The following is a 19439-nucleotide window of genomic DNA, read 5'->3' as shown; positions in this document are numbered from 1 at the left end:
AGGTGGAACGGGTTTGGGATGATTTTTCAGGACCTTGGCTACCTTCCAGAATGGTCTGGAGCGGTCATCCAGATTCTGGACAACACGCCCGAAACTTTCATTTCGGAGTGAGTCCATTCTGGAAGCAATCTGCCTATTCAGATCGGCCATTTCACGTTTTTTGCCCAGATCTCCAGTCCTCTGAAACTGGCGTCTACGAACATTTCTCAACCGAATCAGTAATTGGGTGTGGGAATCAATAGCAACAAACTTACCCCTCACAGGAACTTGTCGAACGTATGCCTCGTCAGCCATGGATATGGCCTGTTGGAGCCCTTCCAACGTCCGGTCGATGTCATCTACGGTGTTGAGTAGTGGATTTTCATCGATGTTGCTGTCCACCATTCGTCCGTACTGCACCCAGTTGACATGGTGGTAGTCTTTACGCAGGCAGCTTCTAGCAGGAACCACATTGACACCGACTTCAGTCACCACCGGTTGGTGGTCGGAGCTGAGATCGTTGTGCGCCTCCGGCTTGGATAGTCCGATGTTTGACAGGAAAAAGTCCAGCGTGGAGGGATTTCCCGCCGGAGAGATGAAAGTTGGTTCGTCCGGAAATTGCACAGTGTACAGACCATGTTGTGCGTGGTCGAACAATAGACATCCGTTCCGGTTCCTCTGGTAGTTCCTCCAAGCTTCATGGCGGGCGTTCAGGTCGCCCCCAACGATGAATCGGGAGCTAGTACGGGTGATAGCGGTCAGGTCCTTTTTGAATTGGATTCCTAGTCCATTGCTTGCGGTACACTGGCGTGGGCAGTAAACAGCGATAAACCGTACGTTTCCAGTTGGTGATTCCACCTCCACACTAACGGCCTCGATGATAGAAGTGCGGATGTGGGGCAGAGTGCAAAACTTGATTGCCTTTCTGACGATGACCGCTACACCACCCCCCCTGGAGCTGGTGCGATCAAGCCGGATAATGTTGTGGTCAGGCAACCAGAAGCTGTCACCGGACTTTAGGTGGGTCTCGGTTAGAAGAACCACGTCGATGCTATGCTTGCGGAGGAAGTCGGCAAGCTCAATCTGTTTTGCTCTTACAGAGCAAGCGTTCCAAGTAGCGATGGTTAGCGGTTTAGACACCATACTGGATGATGAACTTACCGAGCACTTGGATCTGTTCGGGCTTATTGCGGCACTTACGTAGAGCACCGGTCATGTTGACGAAAATTTCCATCAGTTCATCCGCTGAAAACAGATCGGGGTTGTTGTTTTGCGCTGGTGGTTGTCTCCAGAATCCAGGGGGGGATGGAGAGCTTTGGCCAGTAGAATCACCAGAAGTTGCTTGAGCGGAATGCACCCGCGAATTCGCTTGCCTTTGCTGAGGAGCACGAAGAGGCGGGAAATCCTCCGTCCGAAATGCCGGGACTTTGTCCTTCTTGCGTCCTGGTTGGTTGCTAACTGCCGCCTGTTTTCGGATGCGTTTGAAGTCCTCGCGTTTGGAGCACTGTCTGTCGGAACCTTGGTGAGCACCACCACAGTTGGCGCATTTTAACGCCACGGCTTCATCCGTAGGGCAGTCGGAAGTGGCGTGGTCTTGAGCGCAATTGCCGCAGCGTGGCTTAATGTTACAGTTGCGGGTGCCGTGTCCAAAGTTTAGACACCGTTGGCACTGAGTCACATCGCGATGGCCGCCACGGTATGGCTCCCAGCGGACGATGATGCAATTGATGGAGCGGATGGCTTTCAGCGCGTTGAGCGTCACCGTTCCCTTCTGGAAATGTACCAGGAAAAGGCAATCCGGATACGCCTTCACATTCTCGTCTCTTCTTGTCATCCGATAGACGGCACTTGGGGCCAGCTTGTACCGGTCCCTGATTTCAGCTTCGATAAACTTCGGGTCGAAGTTTGGTAGGCCCCTGATGACGACCTTGAATGGTTTCTCACCGGGAATGTCATGGGTGAAGAATTCCACCTTGGAAGTCCTCAGGTGGGCGACGACCAAGTCATACTCCGCTTTGGTACGGAGCACCACCTTGGTGCCGACTCTGCCCAACTTGTATTCGGCTTTAACGCCCAGCGTCGCTAGATCCGCGATGAGCTCATTAAGATGAGCATTTTTAACTACCAATGGAGGTAGCTTCACTTTTGCCGCACTCGGGCCGGCAGAATTTTCGTTGTCGATGGTGTCGCCGAAATCACCGATGTCGCTGGCGTTCGTTGCTGTGACGTCATCACGTCCACTCGCACCATCGGACTGGCCTTGGTTTTTCTTCCTCTTCTTGGATCGCTTCACCGTGGCGGAGGTGGTATTCCCAACATCGGTGGGAAGAGTAGCGTACCTATTTGAAATAGGTACACTCGTGCTACACTCACCACTGTTCTTTTCCGCTTTCTCACGGAGCCTGCTCCGGGAGCGCTGTCTTCCCATCACACGATGCGACCGACACTACTGACGACGCGAATAAACGTTTGGAATAACTATCGAACAACTCGACAGAGCGAGCAAATACCGGACTGTACTGCTTGACGAACAAGCAGAGAATGCCGAATGATGCTGAGATCATGGGATTATTTACAAATTGTGCAGACCCCTTATCTACCTATCCAAATGTTGACCATCGGCTATCGTCGTTATAATACACTCTCCCTCTCTGTGCTCACAAATTCAATTAAAACTACAATCCATGTCATTTGAAACTGTTACTATGTATAAATTCAAATTTCTAATGTATTAACTCTAACATTCCGGCCACCTTGAAATATGGAATATTTCAACTGATCTTTAATCTACTTATTTACAAAAAAACCATCCCTTTTCCCTTTCACTGCAAGAATTCCGGCTGCGCATGATTCTCCATTTGCACGCTTAACCACGGGTTCACGGGTTGATCCAGTGGTAGATGTGGGATGATTATTCCTTGACGGAGACCGGGAACAAGAGAAGGAACAGGTAGATCTTACGAGGCAAGTGTAATTTATTGGACCTACAATTACCTGTGCAATGTGCAAGTGCGCATCGAGCAAATTTTCCCGGAATGGGTTGCTCTACCTGGTCACAAGGTTGATGATGATTTCATCGACGGAAGTAACGCGATTCGTGCTACGGGGCGCACGACTTCTTTAGCTGATGCTGTTCGAAGAGTCACCACTCGTACAACACCATCTTTTCCAGGATCAAGCTTGATAATTTTCCCCAACGGCCAATTTGTTGGTGGAACATTGTCATCCTTTATAATGACAATGGCATCAACTTCGATGGTGACTGGCGGATTGCAACCCTTAGTTGCACGAGATTGTAGCTGTTGTAGATACTCCGGGTACCAGCGCGACCAGATCACCTGCAGCCGTTTCTGGGTCAATTCCCAATGGTCCAAGCGATTATCAGCAGTATCCTTCCAGTTCGGTTCAGGAACCGCTTGTAGGCTGCTTTCAACAAGGAAGTGTCCTGGCGTTAGGACTTCTAGGTCAGATGGGTCCTCGGGTATCGGCGAAGGCGGACGAGAGTTGAGGCACATCTCGACTTGTGATAACAATGTCAACAGGTCCTCGTAGGCTAAGTTGACGTTACCAACGGTCTTCATCAGATGCGTTTTCGCAGCTTTGACAGCGGCTTCCCAGAGGCCTCCGAAGTGTGGAGCTCGGGGTGGAATAAACTTCCAGACGATTTAATTTTCGGAGCACCAATCGAAGATTTGCGCACGGTCAGCAGTTTCAATCTTGAGCATTCGGTAAATCCTATTCAAGGCATGCGAAGCACCTTTGAAGGATTCTCTAAGCCTGCGATGTGTCTCCAGTGATTGATATCCGTGGTGGTCTGGATCTTAGACACGCGATTGGCGACGAATGTCTTCCAGCGATTTGGAGATGCACGCAACCACTGAAGCACGGTACTGGAATCCGACCAAAAGAATGCCGTTGCTGAAACCTTCAAGGTCGCTTCTACCTTCTTGTAAAGTTGATTAGCTAGATGAGCGGCACAGAGCTCAAGTCTAGCGATGGAATGATGTGTAGACAACGGGGTGACCTTAGACTTAGATGTCAAAAGGTGTACAAATACTCCTACCATTGATTCCGTGCGAACGTAGCAGCACGTACCGTATGCAATGGAGGATGCATCGGCGAAGAAATGCAGCTGGATATTGTTGACTCCGGAAGCCAACACCAATCGAGGAATACGGATATCAGCGAGAATGTGGAGGGTAGAGTGAAACTGCTTCCAATCGGCTTGAAGTTTCTCTGGTAGTGGAGAATCCCATTCACAGGAAACACCATTGCGCTTCAACGTCCACAAATGTTGCATGAAGAGCTTTGCCTTGGTTGTCGTTGGACCCAATAATCCCAGTGGGTCGAATATTTGAGCTATATACGACATCACTTTCCGCTTTGTAAGGATGGCAGCAGGAAGAGGTAAATCAACCTTGAACCGTAGCATATCGGCGGTTGGCTCCCAAAGAAGACCAAGTGTGGAGATTGTCTGCTCATCCTGTAGATCATGGATAGGCTGAATTGCAAGATCCTCTGGCGGAACATCCTCTAGCACTTCATGGGCATTCGACGCCGACTTCTTCAGCATGAACCCAGCGGAGCTGAGCATGGTAGTGATTTTGGCGGAGAATAATCGCTCCGCTATTCTCGGCGGAGAATAATCGCAGCTTCCACATCCGATGCTCCAGACAAAAGATCATCGACGTAGAAATTTTGAACAACCGAACTGATTGCAGCTGGATACAAATGCTCATAATCCTTCGCGATCTGCTGAAGTGTCTTCGTTGCCAAATAAGGAGCGCTTGCTGTTCCGTAGGTGACAGTCTGTAGTTCGTATGTGGCGATTGGATCGGTAGGACTTCTACGATATCGTATGCGGAGGAATACTAGATCGATCAGATGATGCAGCACTTGTCGATACATCTTCTCGACATCTGCTACGATGGCGACAACTCTTGTCCGGAATCTCTAATAGATCGAGTAGAGATCTTGCTGAACAACAGGTCCAACAAGCAGAGTGTCGTTCAAGGAATAGCCCGACGAAGTCTTGCATGACGCGTCGAAGACAACCCTGACTTTCGTGGTCGTACTGGATTCCTTGAATACGACGTGATGTGGAATATAGCAGTGTTGAATGTAGTCATCTACAGGCTCTTCCACCTTCTTCATGTGTCCAAGTTGCAGATACTCCTCCATGAACCTATGATACGAGTCCTTGGTCGCAGGATCTCGCTCGAGTCGACGTTCCAAGCTCAGAAAGCATCGATCTGCTATTGATCTCGATTCTCCGAGCATGATTTCGGGATCTTCAACCCGTGGGAGACGCACGATGTACCTTCCTGATGAATCACGCGTAGTCGTTGCAGCGTACAGCTCCTTACAACGACTTTCTTCGGTAGACTGGACCGGATCCGATGGAATTGTTTCCATTTCCCAAAACCTTTGTAGAGTGGATTCCAGCCGTTCATCTACGGTGGAGAGATAGCAAAACCGTGGAATGCAGGTAGCCGTGCGAGCTGCGGGACCAGTAACCGCCCAACCAAATGGGGTTTCGACTACCCACGAAAGACCTTCACCTAGAGAAATCTTCCTACCCGTGTGGAGTTCCCAGTAAGTTTCACTGCCGATGACGAGGTCGACACTTCCGGGAATACTGAACTGAGGATCTGCTAGCCTTACATCCGGAATTTTCCATGCCGAAATGTCAATCGGCGTTGTTGGCAGCTCCGATGATGGTTGTTTCAATACCAAAAACTGCAATTTCATCGAGATCGTTTGATCTCCCGACTCGATGGTTGCGGTAATGGCAGTACTGACCTTCTGTGTGGATGATCCAATGCCTTCGACGGACACGTTGACTGTTGATCGGCGACTGTAGAGATTCTTAGCTAGCGGTTTCGAAATGAAATTCGACATCGATGCTGAATCGAGGAGAGCTCAGGCCTTGTGCGTTTTACCGTAATCGTCGATAATGTTAAGAACAACCGTTTCCAGCAATGTCATGGTGCATGCAGTTTGGACTGCCATGCTGACTTGGCGGGAGCCAGAAGGTTCCACGATTGGTGACGTGGAAGGAAGCGATTGTTGAACCGGGGAAGCTGATGGTACAGCAAGATTCGGTGACACGGTAGAACTTCGAGACTCAACTGAACTGGATAGCATGGCAGGCATCGGTGATACCTTCATTGGAGCAGGATCGTGCAGGAGAGAATGATGTTTGTCGTGACAAGTTCGACAAGTGAATTTGGAACCACACTTCTTGGATTGGTGACCGAAGCTTAAGCAGTTCTAACATAATCGTTTCTGGGAAACCAGCACGCGTCGCTGGCTGACATCCTTCCCAAGAAACACAGGACAGTTTCGAATCGAATGACTGTCTGAACAAGACAGTGGACATAAATACTGTGGTGACAAAGCTGTTGCTGCATTAGCTGATACCTTTGACTTGAATCCTTTATTATGGATGCCGGCCACCTTCATTGAGGCGAATTTTTGTGAATCAGGCCCGACGGAATTGAGAATCCGAACTCGTAAGTCACGTCGTCCCGTTGACTTGCCTTCTCTTCCCAGGCTCGTAGCGTTGCTTGATCCAGTTTGTACGACAGTAAATTGATGAGCGGCGTGTCCCAATGATTCACGGGTTCACCCAGTTTGGCGAGGGCGCGAACATGACGTTGATAATCGTCGACCAAACCGTGAATGCGTTTCGCACACTCCTGCTTAACTGCTGGCAAGTCGTACAATGCCCGGAAGAGTTGCTTTTTGAGGTATCGTCGGTTGTCGTTCCTCTTGATCAAAGCGTCCCATGTTGTAGCATAGTTGTCGGCTTCGATGTCAATTGATTCGAAGGGTTTCTTGGCATCCTCTTCGAGAGATTGGAGAAGAAACTGCAATTTGGCAACTGTAGGTATATCACCATTTGCATGGACCATTGACGTAAATGTGTCCCGAAATGAAATCCAACGAGAAAAATCACCGTTGAATTTCGGCAAATCTATTTTTGGTAGACGGAGGTGGAAGTTTGAAGTGAAATGTTGCGGAGCGAGCATAGAATTGTTCATCGACTGATTTTGATCCCCAGTGCATTTCGTAAGTAGAAAGCCCTTTGCCTTGCAGAGCCGCTGTTCAAACTCCACACGTTCGACGATATGCTCATCCAGTGATTCCGGTTTATCCAACTGTTCAATGGCATCCTGACAATCCAAAAAGTTTGCGTTCAATTGATCCAACGAATCCAATCGTACACACAGTTGACTGGCATCGCGATCGTGATCGTACTCGCGAACAAACTTCTCCAATGCATTGCGAATCGCAAGAAGTCCCTTACGTTCGGCCATACGATCGCCCAGTTTTTTTCTCCTCTCTCGTCGGCATCGCGGACGAAATCGAAACGGAAACGGTAGTTTATATACGAAATCGAAAAATCCTTCCCGGCGCGAACTAACCGTTTCTACGCGAAACCATACCGAACGAGGGTAACACACAATCGAAACGTATTGCTCCTTCCCGACGCGGTGTATAAACCCCTTCGCGACGTTATAATCGAACGGAAGTGAGTCGTTGATAATCGAAATCGATCTCTACTTCCCGTCGCGAACGTACCCACTTCTACGCGGTTTCGCAAATCGAGGGCGCGAACGGTTTTCCACTCGATATGCGGATCGTCAACCACCAGCCACAATAGCCCTTGGCTACCCACTTTCTTACGTTATAAAAGCTACTGCTAGCCACATGCAGAATAACTTGGAACGGACTCACCGGGAGCAGTCCAATGGACAGGATGCTTTCCTTCAGGCACAACGGTATTGCGCCAAATTGATCCAATGGCACCAGCGAGCGATGGCGTCCAGTAGCGTTCCCAAGCAACGCAGGCAAGCGTAGAAGATGGCAGCGACGTGATGATGTAGAAGGGTTAATCACCTCCTCCCAGCAATGGCCACGATCCACAATGGCCAGACACAATGTCCTTTCTTCTCCACACAACCGAGTAACACTCGGCTTAGTGCACTCTCAAGCGCAATATTCTTGTCCCGCACAAAATACACGCACTTATTTAGTACCGACGGCGAAAATGTACCGTATATCGATCGTTCTGCTTTTCTCCCGCGATCAACACACTAGCAGCGATAGTCACTATCTTCACCCAGTTCACCGTCGTAGCGCGATCGATATCAGTGATCGAATTATCACTCCAGGAAAAATACTTGAACCAACATTGCACCATAACCGAAAAAATATAATACTTGAAAAATTAAAGATAATGCATGACATACATCAATGTTGTGTAGTTCTACGTCATATTGCGGTCTTGTTTAGGACACAACCCTTTAATTTTTTATTTTTGGAATTCGGCACCATTTTATGCATATTACGAACATGCAATCATCTCACTACTCATCGACAGCCCAATCGACATTACTCTTAAAAATTATGTTTCTTTCATTCTGTTTTGATAAAAAGTAGTCTTCCTTAAAAATCGGTAAAGTTGATAAATAAATCCGGACGGCATACAGTATCGTGCGAATCAGGACATGTCCTGCTAAATCATGACGGATGGTATCCCTAACTGTTTGTCGAATGACTTCCGAGCGCAACTGTATTTACCGTCTCATATGTCAGGCTCCATCCAGATGGATCTTACGTGTCATATAGCCTTCTTGTCAAGTTTAAAACAAACGAAATTGGATTCGAATTTTTCGTATTAATATCCATTCGCGGAAGCAAATGTTTACTCTTCATAAATGTTTGATGGCATTGTCGCTCTTATAAGTAAGACGAATGATATGTAAACAGTCAACACAAGCACGATTCATTTTTCTGTCTTGCCCATTGTTACCAAGTAATTCAACTTTGTTTCTTTTCTGTTCTGCATCCCCATGAAACAAATCGAGAAAATTGTATTTAACTTTCGCCACCCTCTCGCCAGGCTCTCGGGTAGAATCGGATTCAGCGGAAATTTTCCCTACACGAAGAACAGAAAACGTTGCGCTGATGGATGCCTGGGGATTTCCATCTCTGACCCATTAAGGTTGTGCTCGAGTTTTGCTGCGACAAGGATAGAGAGAACGCCCGCTCACCCACACATACACATGAAGCAAGCAGCAGCTGTCAGCTGCTCGTAGTCCTTGGGTCCCTGGTCTGAGAGTGTAATGAAAATTCAGGAGCTAATATTTAAAATTTACGGTGTCACATAATTTGCAGGTTTTCATTCTCATTTTCGGATCCCAGTTGTGACTGTCGTCGCCGTCGTTGCCGTCGTAATTCGCATCCGGTCCGGAGAACCGACTAACCTTTCCGGAACAGCGACAGCGATGTGTGAGTACGAGCTTGTCAAGCTGTGCCCGGGGAGTACTTTGTTTGCGGTTAACGTTGAGAAATTACGGCAATCAGTGTGTTACACTGGCTATAGTGAGCAGATTTTTTCTTGGCTAAATTTCGAAGAAATACTGATCCTGGTTGCCATATCGTCGGTTTCAATAAAAATCGTTTATCCACCGCTAGAAAAACATACGACCTTAGAAAATAAGGTGATACCGTGTGATATTATTCGGATTGTGTGTGCTTTTTACCGATAAAACGTAAAATGGTAAAGTCTGTTGCATGAAACCGACGACATATTTGAAATTGACAAATTTAAGCTTCACCTACGATTTTAAACTTTCCTTAAATGCCAGCAAATAAAATCAAAGTCCGTTCTAAAGATAAGCCCTCGCAAAGTTTCACTTTATGGTCTATAAATTCTAACCGTCGTCACCGCGCGTCAATTTCACACAACTGGAACCCACAGAAAAAAAATAAACTTTTAGTTGCACCAGCCAGCCAGCCAGTCATTCAGCCAACGGTGTCAACTTTATACCCCTATAAAATCCTTCCTTCAGTCGCACTCGCAAAAGAAAACTCATAATACTTCACAACCTAAAAATGGTCGTTCCTCGGAAGACGAAGCGGAAAAATGATCGATCCTTCAACGCCTCAAAGCTTAACTTTGGCGACGACGGCGACGACGGCGACGGCGGCGGAAAGTTGACTTTTACGAGCACCTCAAAAACTGGTCCCAACCTGCTTGCTTGGGGACCATAAATTGCATCGGCTTTGTCTCCGACAGTCACAGAAATCTATCCGCTCCTAGCACCATCTTGCGGTCGGTCGTCAAGCCTATTGTTTCACGATGGAGGAGTAACAATAAAACCAACCGACGGCGACGGCGACTGAAAAGACTTATTTGCACCACTCATATTTGGCACTTCTTAGCCCATGTCCTCGACAATTGAGTACCACCACAAAGGGCGCTGTGCAAAAATGGAAACTTGTACCTAAGTTTCTCGTTGGAATCAAAAAAAAAAAAATACAAGTGTGGTCGAAATTTATTTGCCAATAATTTGCACAGTTGCTGCTTGGGAGCTCTTTGGAATATGGTTCAGGCTGTGAAATAAAAATAGCTTTATTTTCCGGTGGATTACTGAAGCAATCGTAGTTGTAGGAAATACGATTGCCCGTGAAGAAGCCCACTCATATAGGAGGAAGTACATAAATAGGTGTTGAAGAACTTAATAAGAAGGGGAACACTGTTGAAATTTGTATACTGTAATTAGAACCCCATTAAAAATTGAATTGCCATACATCCTATCCAGAATGAGCCAAACGATAAGATCCGAGAGTAGGTAGACTAGCTTATCACTCTATATCTTTATCTCTTTTAGATCCGATCACTTCACGATCGTGCCTAATAAACCCCGAACTCAACCAGCTAGGGAAGATAATGATCGGTTGGCCCTCTTTAAATTAGTATAAAATTGGTCTTTATCAAAAACACACACAAAACCACCTTTCTCGTGTTCCTCACTGCATGGAAGAAAAGTACTCCACGAATTGTGCCACTACCCAACAAACAATTTTAGCTGCAGAATAGCTTATACAGCCAAAATTTGCCTTATTCAGCTATTTTTTGCCTGTATAAGCTAAGCTGCAGCTAAAATTGTTTGTTGGGTAGTTGCCCCGTTTGTTCCAGCTTCGCTGACCACTGGTGTAGTTTCTGCTTTGCAGCTCCCTGTTCGCCGTGTCCACCGCCGCTTCATCCAGGTTCGCCAACATTTTTGGTGCCGAAACCCGGGACTGCTAGGTCAAAACCATCATCGACCGGCTTGCAAGGTTAGCGTGGGTCACCTCCTCGAGCAATATTCGTCACCATTTTGGACGCTTTCACTGCTATTGTGTACCCCACGAAATCTTCAACCGGACTTTCCGCTGCATCGGCAGCCTTCTTGACCTGGACATCTGGACGGAATCACGGAATCAGCTGTGGTCGTAGTTGCAATTGCACAAGGAACGCAGGTCCTGCCAAGCGAACACAGGTAAAGCAGACTAGTAACAATCAGGTGAGTCAACCAGACCATTTATCCACACAAATACATCGGCTTTTGTGCGCTTCATTGACCTCACCGCCCATTTTGATACGTTGTGCAAGCCATGAGGAACACAAAGAAAACCAAAAAGCTTTTCGTGCGTCGAAATAACATTATTGGTTCCGCTAAGCTAATCAAACAATTCGATGCGAATTTTGTGTTCGATCGCAATTTCCCTCAACTTAGTTTTCGCCTTGATAAGCTAGACAGTCTGTGGGAGCAATTTAATGAAGTATAGGCTGAGATTGAATTTGAAGAGGAATTGTCCGAGGATCTCGCGGACGAAAGAGTTGGTTTTGAAAACCAGTATTTTGAATTAAAAGGCTCTCTAGCTGGGAAACTCGCGATCGCCAATGAAAGGGTTGAAAGACCACCACCTAGTCCTGGTGCTCCACCTGCACATGTTCCTTCTGTTCGCCTTCCAGAACTTAAGATTCCTGAGTTCAGTGGAAACTATGATGAGTGGATGAATTTTCATTATCTTTTCACCACTACCATCCACACTAATTCGCAACTTTCGACAGTACAGAAATTCCAGTATTTGAAAACTGTACTAAAAGGAGATGCCTTGCGACTTGTTCAGTCTTTAGCAGTCTCAGCGGCCAACTACGTAATCGCGTGGGATTTGCTGAAGAAACATTTTGACAACAGGAATCTGCTAATAAAGCAACACTTTTCGGCTTTGCTGTCCACTTCTTCGGTGCGTAAAGAATCATCGTTGGCGCTGTTCAAATCTGGCAGACGAATTCGATAAGCACATTTGCGTGCTGAATAAATTGGAGGAATCCAGAGATCACTGGAATTCCTTTCTTGTCGAGTTATTAAGCAGCAAGCTCGATCCAGTTACGCAGAAGGAGTGGGAAAACCAACTCGACGATGATATACGGCCAACATATGATGAATTGGTTGCTTTCATTCAAAAGCGCTCTCGCATACTCCTTTTTTTTTTTATTATAGTCACTTTAACGCTCTTGGGTCATTTGTGACTTGTCCGGGGGTGAGATTTGAACTCGTGACTTTGGCGTGAGAGGTATGGATGCTAACCACTACGCCGGGGTCGCCCCCATCCTCTCGCATACTCCAATCTATTACGCTCTCCCAATCTTCGCCACCTGTTTTCAAGACCGAACCAAGGTACGAGTCTAAGTCTCCTCGATCAAAAACCTCCTCGTATCACTCTTCCAACAGTGATAACTGGCCTAATTGCAGTGTGTGCAAACAGCCACACAGATTGTCGCAGTGCGACGAATTTAAGAAGCTTACGACACAAAAACGCTTTGAGTTGGCTAAAAGGCAAGGCCTTTGCCTAAATTGTTTGAAATCATCACACTTGATGAAAAATTGCACGGCTGGTTCGTGTCATACTTGCAACAAACGCCACCACACACTGTTGCACTTGAATGCTCAAGCTGCCCCCAGTACAGACAGTTACAACAAGACTGTAGCAGCTCAGGTCGGCCAATGTCAGCACTCCTCACAATCGGCTACGGTCGTCGAATCGCCGTCGTCGGTTTCGTGCATTGCCGATCAATGTCACGTGGTCCCTCGAGTTACGGGACCAGCCCCGTCGTCGTCGGATGGGCTTGTAAATCGTTCAATTTCGTTCAGTCCGTCGCCGGTTCCGCAGTCTATACCCTCAAGCTCCACTCATAGCTCCTCACAAGTGACGAACTGTCAAACCGTCGCGCCTGGCCAGTCTCTTGTATCGAAAGCATGCATGTCGTCTGTATTCATGCTTACTGCCTACGTGAAAGTCATGCACTCTAACGGCAGCTACATTCTCGCCCGAGCTTTGTTAGACTGTGCATCCGAAGCCAATTTTGTTACGGAATCTCTCGCACAACGGCTGTGTTCCAAACGCACACCAGCAAATATCGATGTGTACGGTATCAGTCAATCGGTCAAGAAAGTGAAGCACAAAACCAACATCACTGTGTCCTCACGATTAGGATCGTACACAACAAGCCCATGTTGACAAGAATTCTACCCACTGCCAACGTGGATATTTCGAAGTGGGTCATTCCTCGCCACCTCCCCCTTGCAGATCCCAAGTTCAACATAGCCCATGACATTGATTTGATCATCGGCATCAAAAACTTCTTTTCGATTCTGGAGAATGAACAATTGACTCTTGGCAGTGGCCTACCAGTGTTGCGCAAGACAGTTTTCGGTTACGTCGTCGCCGGTGAAGCCATGGAAAAATCTGCCTCAACCGTAGTCTGCAATGTTTCCTCGATCGATAACCTGGAGTCGATTGTCCGCAAGTTCTGGGAGGTGGAGAGCTTCGAAAAAGGCAAGGTGCTTTCGCTAGAGGAGCTATATTGTGAAAATCACTTTCGAGAGACACACCAACGAGCCCCTGACGGTCGGTACGTGGTGCGATTGCCGATTCGTGAGGAGATGCTTGACTCATTGGGAGAGTCGTTCAAAATCGCTGAGCAGATTCCTGGCAATTGAGAGGAAGTTGTCATCCGATCCCGTGCTACACGCTGAGTACTCAAAGTTCATGGACGAGTACCTAACCATGGGACATATGGATGAATTTGAACCCGATCTATTGAAACCTCACTTCTATCTTCCTCATCATGCGATCCAGCGACCCGACAGCACCGAGATGGGAAATGACAGGTGGGCAGGAACTCACGGTCTCCCAGTGTTGGTGAGTTCTTTGCCGTTAATGTTCACGAAAAGTTCACTATTTTGCCATACAGAAATTCAAAACAAAAATTTTTATCTGCGGATTTGGACAGTTTTTGACCTGTTTCATACGACCGGAAGGTGTATGCTGGTCACAAATGCCGTGCCAAACTGATTTCCTACGCAATTAATCAATCTTTGATGTGAATTTCGCTAATAAACACGAGGAGCATTTCTTATAGCAAAACTTGCCATAACAAAATGGGCGGTTCATTTTAGTAAACAAACTAACACTTCTTCCGACTGTGGCACCTCTCTTACTCGCCTAGCGACAGCACAACCACAAAGACACGCGTGGTTTTCGATGCCTCGTGTAGAGGCAGCAATAACATTTCGCTGAACGACCTTTGCTACGTCGGACCTACGGTACCCAGGCGAGTAAGAGAGGTGCCACAGTCGGAAAAAGTGTTAGTGTGTTTACTTAAATGAACCATGCCCATTTTGTTATGGCAAGTTTGCTATAAGAAATGCTCCTCGTGTTTATTAGCGAAATTCACATCAAAGATTGACTAATTGCGTAGGAAATCAGTTTGGCACGGCATTTGTGACCAGCATACACCTTCCGGTCGTATGAAACAGGTCAAAAACTGTCCAAATAAGCAGATAAAAATTTTTGTTTTGAATTTCTGTATAGCAAAATAGTGAACTTTTCGTGAACATTAACGGCAAAGAACTCACCAACACTGGGAGACCGTGAGTTCCTGCCCACCTGTCATCTCCCATCTCGCTACGGTACAACCACCACTCGTGAGCACACTCGTGAACTTTCGTTTACCGAAATTTGCTGTGAATGCCGATGCCGAGAAAATTTATCGGCAAGTATGGGTTCACCCAGTAGATTGCTTGCTTCAACTGATCCAGTTTCGAAAAACTCCCAACGAGAAGCTGCAAACTTATCGGTTGAAAACGGTGACGTACGGGACGTCACCCGCTCCATACCTTGTCACACGCGTCCTGAACCAGCTTGCTGTAGATGAAGCAGCAAACTACCCGCTAGCCGCTCCAATGGTTGAAAAGTGTTTCTACGTCGACGACTATCTCTCTGGAGACGACGACGAACAGCGTTTGGTGGAAACAAACCGCCAGTTAATTGATCTTCTTCGCTCAGGTGGATTCAATATGCGAAAATGGTGTAGCAACAGTCCCACCGTTCTTTCTCACATTCCCGAAACTCTTCGGGACTCTCGAACTGAACTCCAAATCAGCCAATCCGGGGACGAGACTTTGCAAAAAAGATAGTCAGGGAGTGCATCATCTGCTTCCGCTGCAAACCACGGAGCATTTGCCAGATCATGGGACCATTACCACTGTCCCGAGTAACGGCGTCGTGCGCGTTTATCAACTGCGGTGTTGATTATTGTGGCCCGTGAAAATTCCGAATCGTCGCGGTCCGTCGGTAAAGGTATTCGTCGCAATTTTCGTGTGCATGGCGTCTAAAGCAGTACACATCGACATGGTGTACAGTCTCACGTCCGACGCATTCGTGAACGTACTCAAGCGCCTCGTCGGGCATCGCGGACGCGTAACCGACATCTACTGCGATAACGCACGGACGTTTGTCGGAGCAAATCGTCTTCTGGAGGAGAATCGCCAAAAATTCAACGACATGCACAATTCGAGTGGACTGCTCGTGTTCTGTGCAGACAATAGAATCACATTCCATTTCAACCCTGCTCGCTCGCCTCACTTCGGGGGCCTTTGGGAGGCCTCCGTGAAGACCTTCAAGTACCATCTATACCGTGTGATGAAAGATACACTGCTCAACATAGACGACTTCAACACGCTGATCATTCAGATCGAGGGGGTAATGAACTCCCGTCCGCTCACTCCTCTTTCATCGGACCCAGCGGACGTTATCGCCTTAACTCCAGGCCATTTGATCATTGGAGAACCCGTTCACTCTCTTCCCGAGCCGAATATTTGCGACATTCCCATTAACCGTCTTGATTCCTTCCAGAAGATGCAACAACGTCTTCAGCATTTCTGGAGAGCCTGGTCACGTGATTATGTTGCCCAACTACAGGATCGCAAGAAATGGCCGGTTGTCCATCCGGACATAGATGTTGGGACGCTGGTGGTTCTCAAAGAAGACAACGCTCCACCGATGCGCTGGAATCTTGGCCGGATCGCGCAGGTATTCCCCAGTAAGGATGGACACGTCCGTGTGGTTCAGGTTCGAACCGCACATGGTACCTATCGACGGGCAATAACCGAGGTTTGCCCACTTCCCATCGAGCGAGATGACCGTGATGCACATCCATCATCCTCACCGTCACCACCCACCATCCACTGAGCCTGGACATGCTTTGTGATTAGTTGAAAGCGGCCTTTCAACGTGGCCCGGCATTTTGAAGAACTTAATAAGTAGGGGAACACTGTTGAAATTTGTATACTGCAATTAGAACCCCATTAAAAATTGAATTGTTATACATCCTATCCAGAATGAGCCAAACGATAAGATCCGAGAGTAGGTAGACTAGCTTATCACTCTATATCTTTATCTCTTTTAGATCCGATCGCTTCACGATCGTGCCTAATAAACCCCGAACTCAACCAGCTAGGGAAGATAATGATCGGTTGGCCCTCTTTAAATTAGTATAAAATTGGTCTTTATCAAAAACACACACACAAAACCACCTTTCTCGTGTTCCTCACTGCATGGAAGAAAAGTACTCCACGAATTGTGCCACTAGTTGCCCCGTTTGTTCCAGCTTCGCTGACCACTGGTGTAGTTCCTGCTTTGCTGCTCCCTGTTCGCCGTGTCCACCGCCGCTTCATCCAGGTTCGCCAACAATAGGGTACTGCTTTCCAGCATCAAATCCTACAGATTTCGCCCCGCCGGTGGTAGATATTAGCACAGGCAAACATACATAACTCTCACAATCACATTCATCGCCAATATGGTTCTAGTTGCGAATGTGCTTGCATTTGTCATTGTGGCGCCACTGAAGTGTTAAGCAAGCCACCACATTTTGAACTTATCAGTGATGCCAGTTCTTTTTCAGGTCAATTTAGTAGATGTCAGCTGTACGATGTACACTAATTTGAGAACAATTCATTTTGATGACTGCAATATTCTATCAACTTTTATCAGTTGTTGATGTTAAATACATCATCATAAATATCATTGATTGATACATATTATATTTGTTTGCTATGTAAACATTAAGGTTCTAATTAGTGATGCATTACCACGTTTAAATTCCACAAAAAAAAATCATACTAAATAAACAAAACAAATCCCTAAAACAAAAATCTGAGCTTCTGTGAATATCTCCTTCGGATCCGTATTTCTGCAAAATACAATCAATCCGACATCAATGACTTGTTTCTGTTTTGTTTTTATTCAACACATCTGGTGTGTTGACAGATCGAGGGAAAAGCAACTTGTGAAAAAAAAGGTGCATGAACGAGGGAATGTGCATGATAGAGGGTACTAGTGTGCATGCAACATATGCTTGTCGATATTTTTGAAGAATTTCCTTCTAAGAGTTATGTCTGTTTGTCTGTGATATTAGTGTATTCAGATCTGAGCGTGCATTAGCGGGCAAAGGTAACATTTGCGTTGGAATGAGAGAGTACTTCTCTCCCTCTCGTACCTTCGCAAAATCTTGCCCCGTGTGTGAAATATCGCTCAGGATGAAATCCAACTTAAACCAGTTTTACAGTATGGAGATTTTCGCAAAATCGGTGATTTCTCCACTAATATTGCTCCTTTATGAACAAGTTTCTAAATGTTGTTCTTTGTAGTAATAACGACTGTTTGTAGAAATAATATTACATTAAAAGAGCATAATTATTGATAGCTTAGTTTCAATTAAAAGTTAATTTTGCCATACACTCTAACGTCAGTTTCTTCGCCCTCTGGCGATGAGTGCGGTCAGAAGCAGTAAGAAGCTTGTTGGCATATAAATTTTTGTGCGTTTTTTTACAATTAAGGTTCAATTTACTTTGATGCATTTTTTTAAAATTCAAAAGCAGTTTTTTTCGATGCATTATTTTAGATTGCAAAAAGCTCGCGTCATTTTGCGTAAAATATCAAAAGGAATCGAATAGTGCTTTTTGCAATCTGAAATAAAGCGTCGGAAAAAACTGCTTTTGAAATTTTTCAAAAAGCATCAAAGTAAATTGAACCTTAATCAAGCAATATTTCCACGGGTGGACAGGCTTTCCCAATAATTACCGTAACTTTCTTCAGAATCACACAGTCCCACATCAAATTGCATCACGAAAAAAACGCTGTAGAAAATTACACATTGGGTATTTTCTATTGAAAATTTGGGTAGAAGTAGTTTAGAGTGTATTGTTTACGTTATATTTTATCACTGTCAGTTTTTCGAAAGTTGGAAAAAAGCACCTGGAAAATCCACATCTATGACACAAACGTCATTCCCATATACTTTGCGTGAAGCCGAAAAATCCTGGTTCTCTGGTTCGATCGAACCAGAGAACCAGGATTTTTCGGCTTCACGCAAAGTATATGGGAATGACGTTTGTGTCATAGATGTGGGAAAATCCTCAACTCTCTCATCGGGACATCGGAAAACAACTTGGAATCGTGCAGTCAACGGTGAGTTGTTTGATTAAACGTTACTACGAAACTCTGAGTATCGAACGGAAGGAGAAATGCGGTCAGAATGGATGTTCTATTGATGATATGGATCACAAGCGTATCGTGAAAGCGTTTCAGCGGAATCCCTATGCTTCGGTCAGGGATATGGGCAAAAAGTTGGATCTGTCCAAGTCTTTCTTTCAAAGAGCCAAGGACCGGGAGGGAATGCATACGTACAAAGTGCAGAAGGTTCCAAATCAGGACGAACGGCAAAATACGGTGGGAAAGTCACGGCCTGGAAACTGGAATTATGATACGAGTTAGATTAGTTAATTCAGTTCATGTAAATTCATGAGTTCGAAATTAAATAGTTTTGTTTTTTGTTGATGAATTAATGTTTGTTCCAAAGGAGGAAGGCTTGTAATGATCGGTCAAATGTCTAAACCCTTTGAGAGATTTTGCGGTAATAAAGGGTGTCCACGATGAAATTGCCACACACAAAATTGATTCGCAAAATTCGAGTTTTCATCCGATTGCCATCAAATTTTCAGGGATTGAGAAATAACTATTAAACTTCATTTTACCATTTTACTCGTATTTTATTTACAGTCCATACGCAAATGCCCGCACCTTGGCCTTAACCCCGGCTATAAGATTCTGCACAACTTGTGAATCAACCGTTTTTTGCATGTAAACCCATACTTTCTTCAGTTCCTCGACTGTCTTCACTACCTTAGGTCGTTTAAGAAGGTGCTGCTTCATAATCGCCCAGTACTTCTCGATGGGGCGGAGCTCCGGAGTGTTGGGAGGGTTGAACATTTTCG

The 19439-nt window shown here is 46.0% G+C and overlaps 3 protein-coding genes across 3 annotated transcripts; 2 read left to right on the top strand and 1 right to left on the bottom strand.

Moving 5' to 3' along the window:
- Window positions 1–4932: 4932 nt before the first annotated feature.
- On the bottom strand, window positions 4933–5967 carry LOC135702583 (uncharacterized). The gene is made up of 2 exons (XM_065223639.1): window positions 5922–5967; window positions 4933–5852 (listed from the first exon to the last, which is right to left on the bottom strand). Exons 1-2 carry the CDS (start codon window positions 5965–5967, stop codon window positions 4933–4935), a joined length of 966 nt encoding a protein of 321 aa, XP_065079711.1.
- Window positions 5968–13122: 7155 nt separating this feature from the next.
- LOC135702582 (uncharacterized) lies at window positions 13123–13823 on the top strand. Its single transcript, XM_065223638.1, has 2 exons — window positions 13123–13336; window positions 13411–13823. The coding sequence occupies exons 1-2, from the start codon at window positions 13123–13125 to the stop codon at window positions 13821–13823; spliced, it is 627 nt and encodes a 208-aa protein (XP_065079710.1).
- Window positions 13824–15516: 1693 nt separating this feature from the next.
- LOC135702581 (uncharacterized) lies at window positions 15517–16356 on the top strand. The gene has a single exon (XM_065223637.1). It carries the CDS (start codon window positions 15517–15519, stop codon window positions 16354–16356), a length of 840 nt encoding a protein of 279 aa, XP_065079709.1.
- Window positions 16357–19439: the final 3083 nt, after the last annotated feature.

Source organism: Ochlerotatus camptorhynchus, unplaced genomic scaffold (genome assembly GCF_037179485.1).
Source record: "Ochlerotatus camptorhynchus isolate MF236.1 unplaced genomic scaffold, CSIRO-AGI_Acam_v1.1 ptg000193l, whole genome shotgun sequence".
NCBI classification, from domain to species: Eukaryota; Metazoa; Arthropoda; class Insecta; order Diptera; family Culicidae; genus Ochlerotatus; species Ochlerotatus camptorhynchus.
The sequence above is the reverse complement of the archived record's forward strand: the minus strand, read 5'-3'. Positions and strand labels throughout refer to the sequence as shown.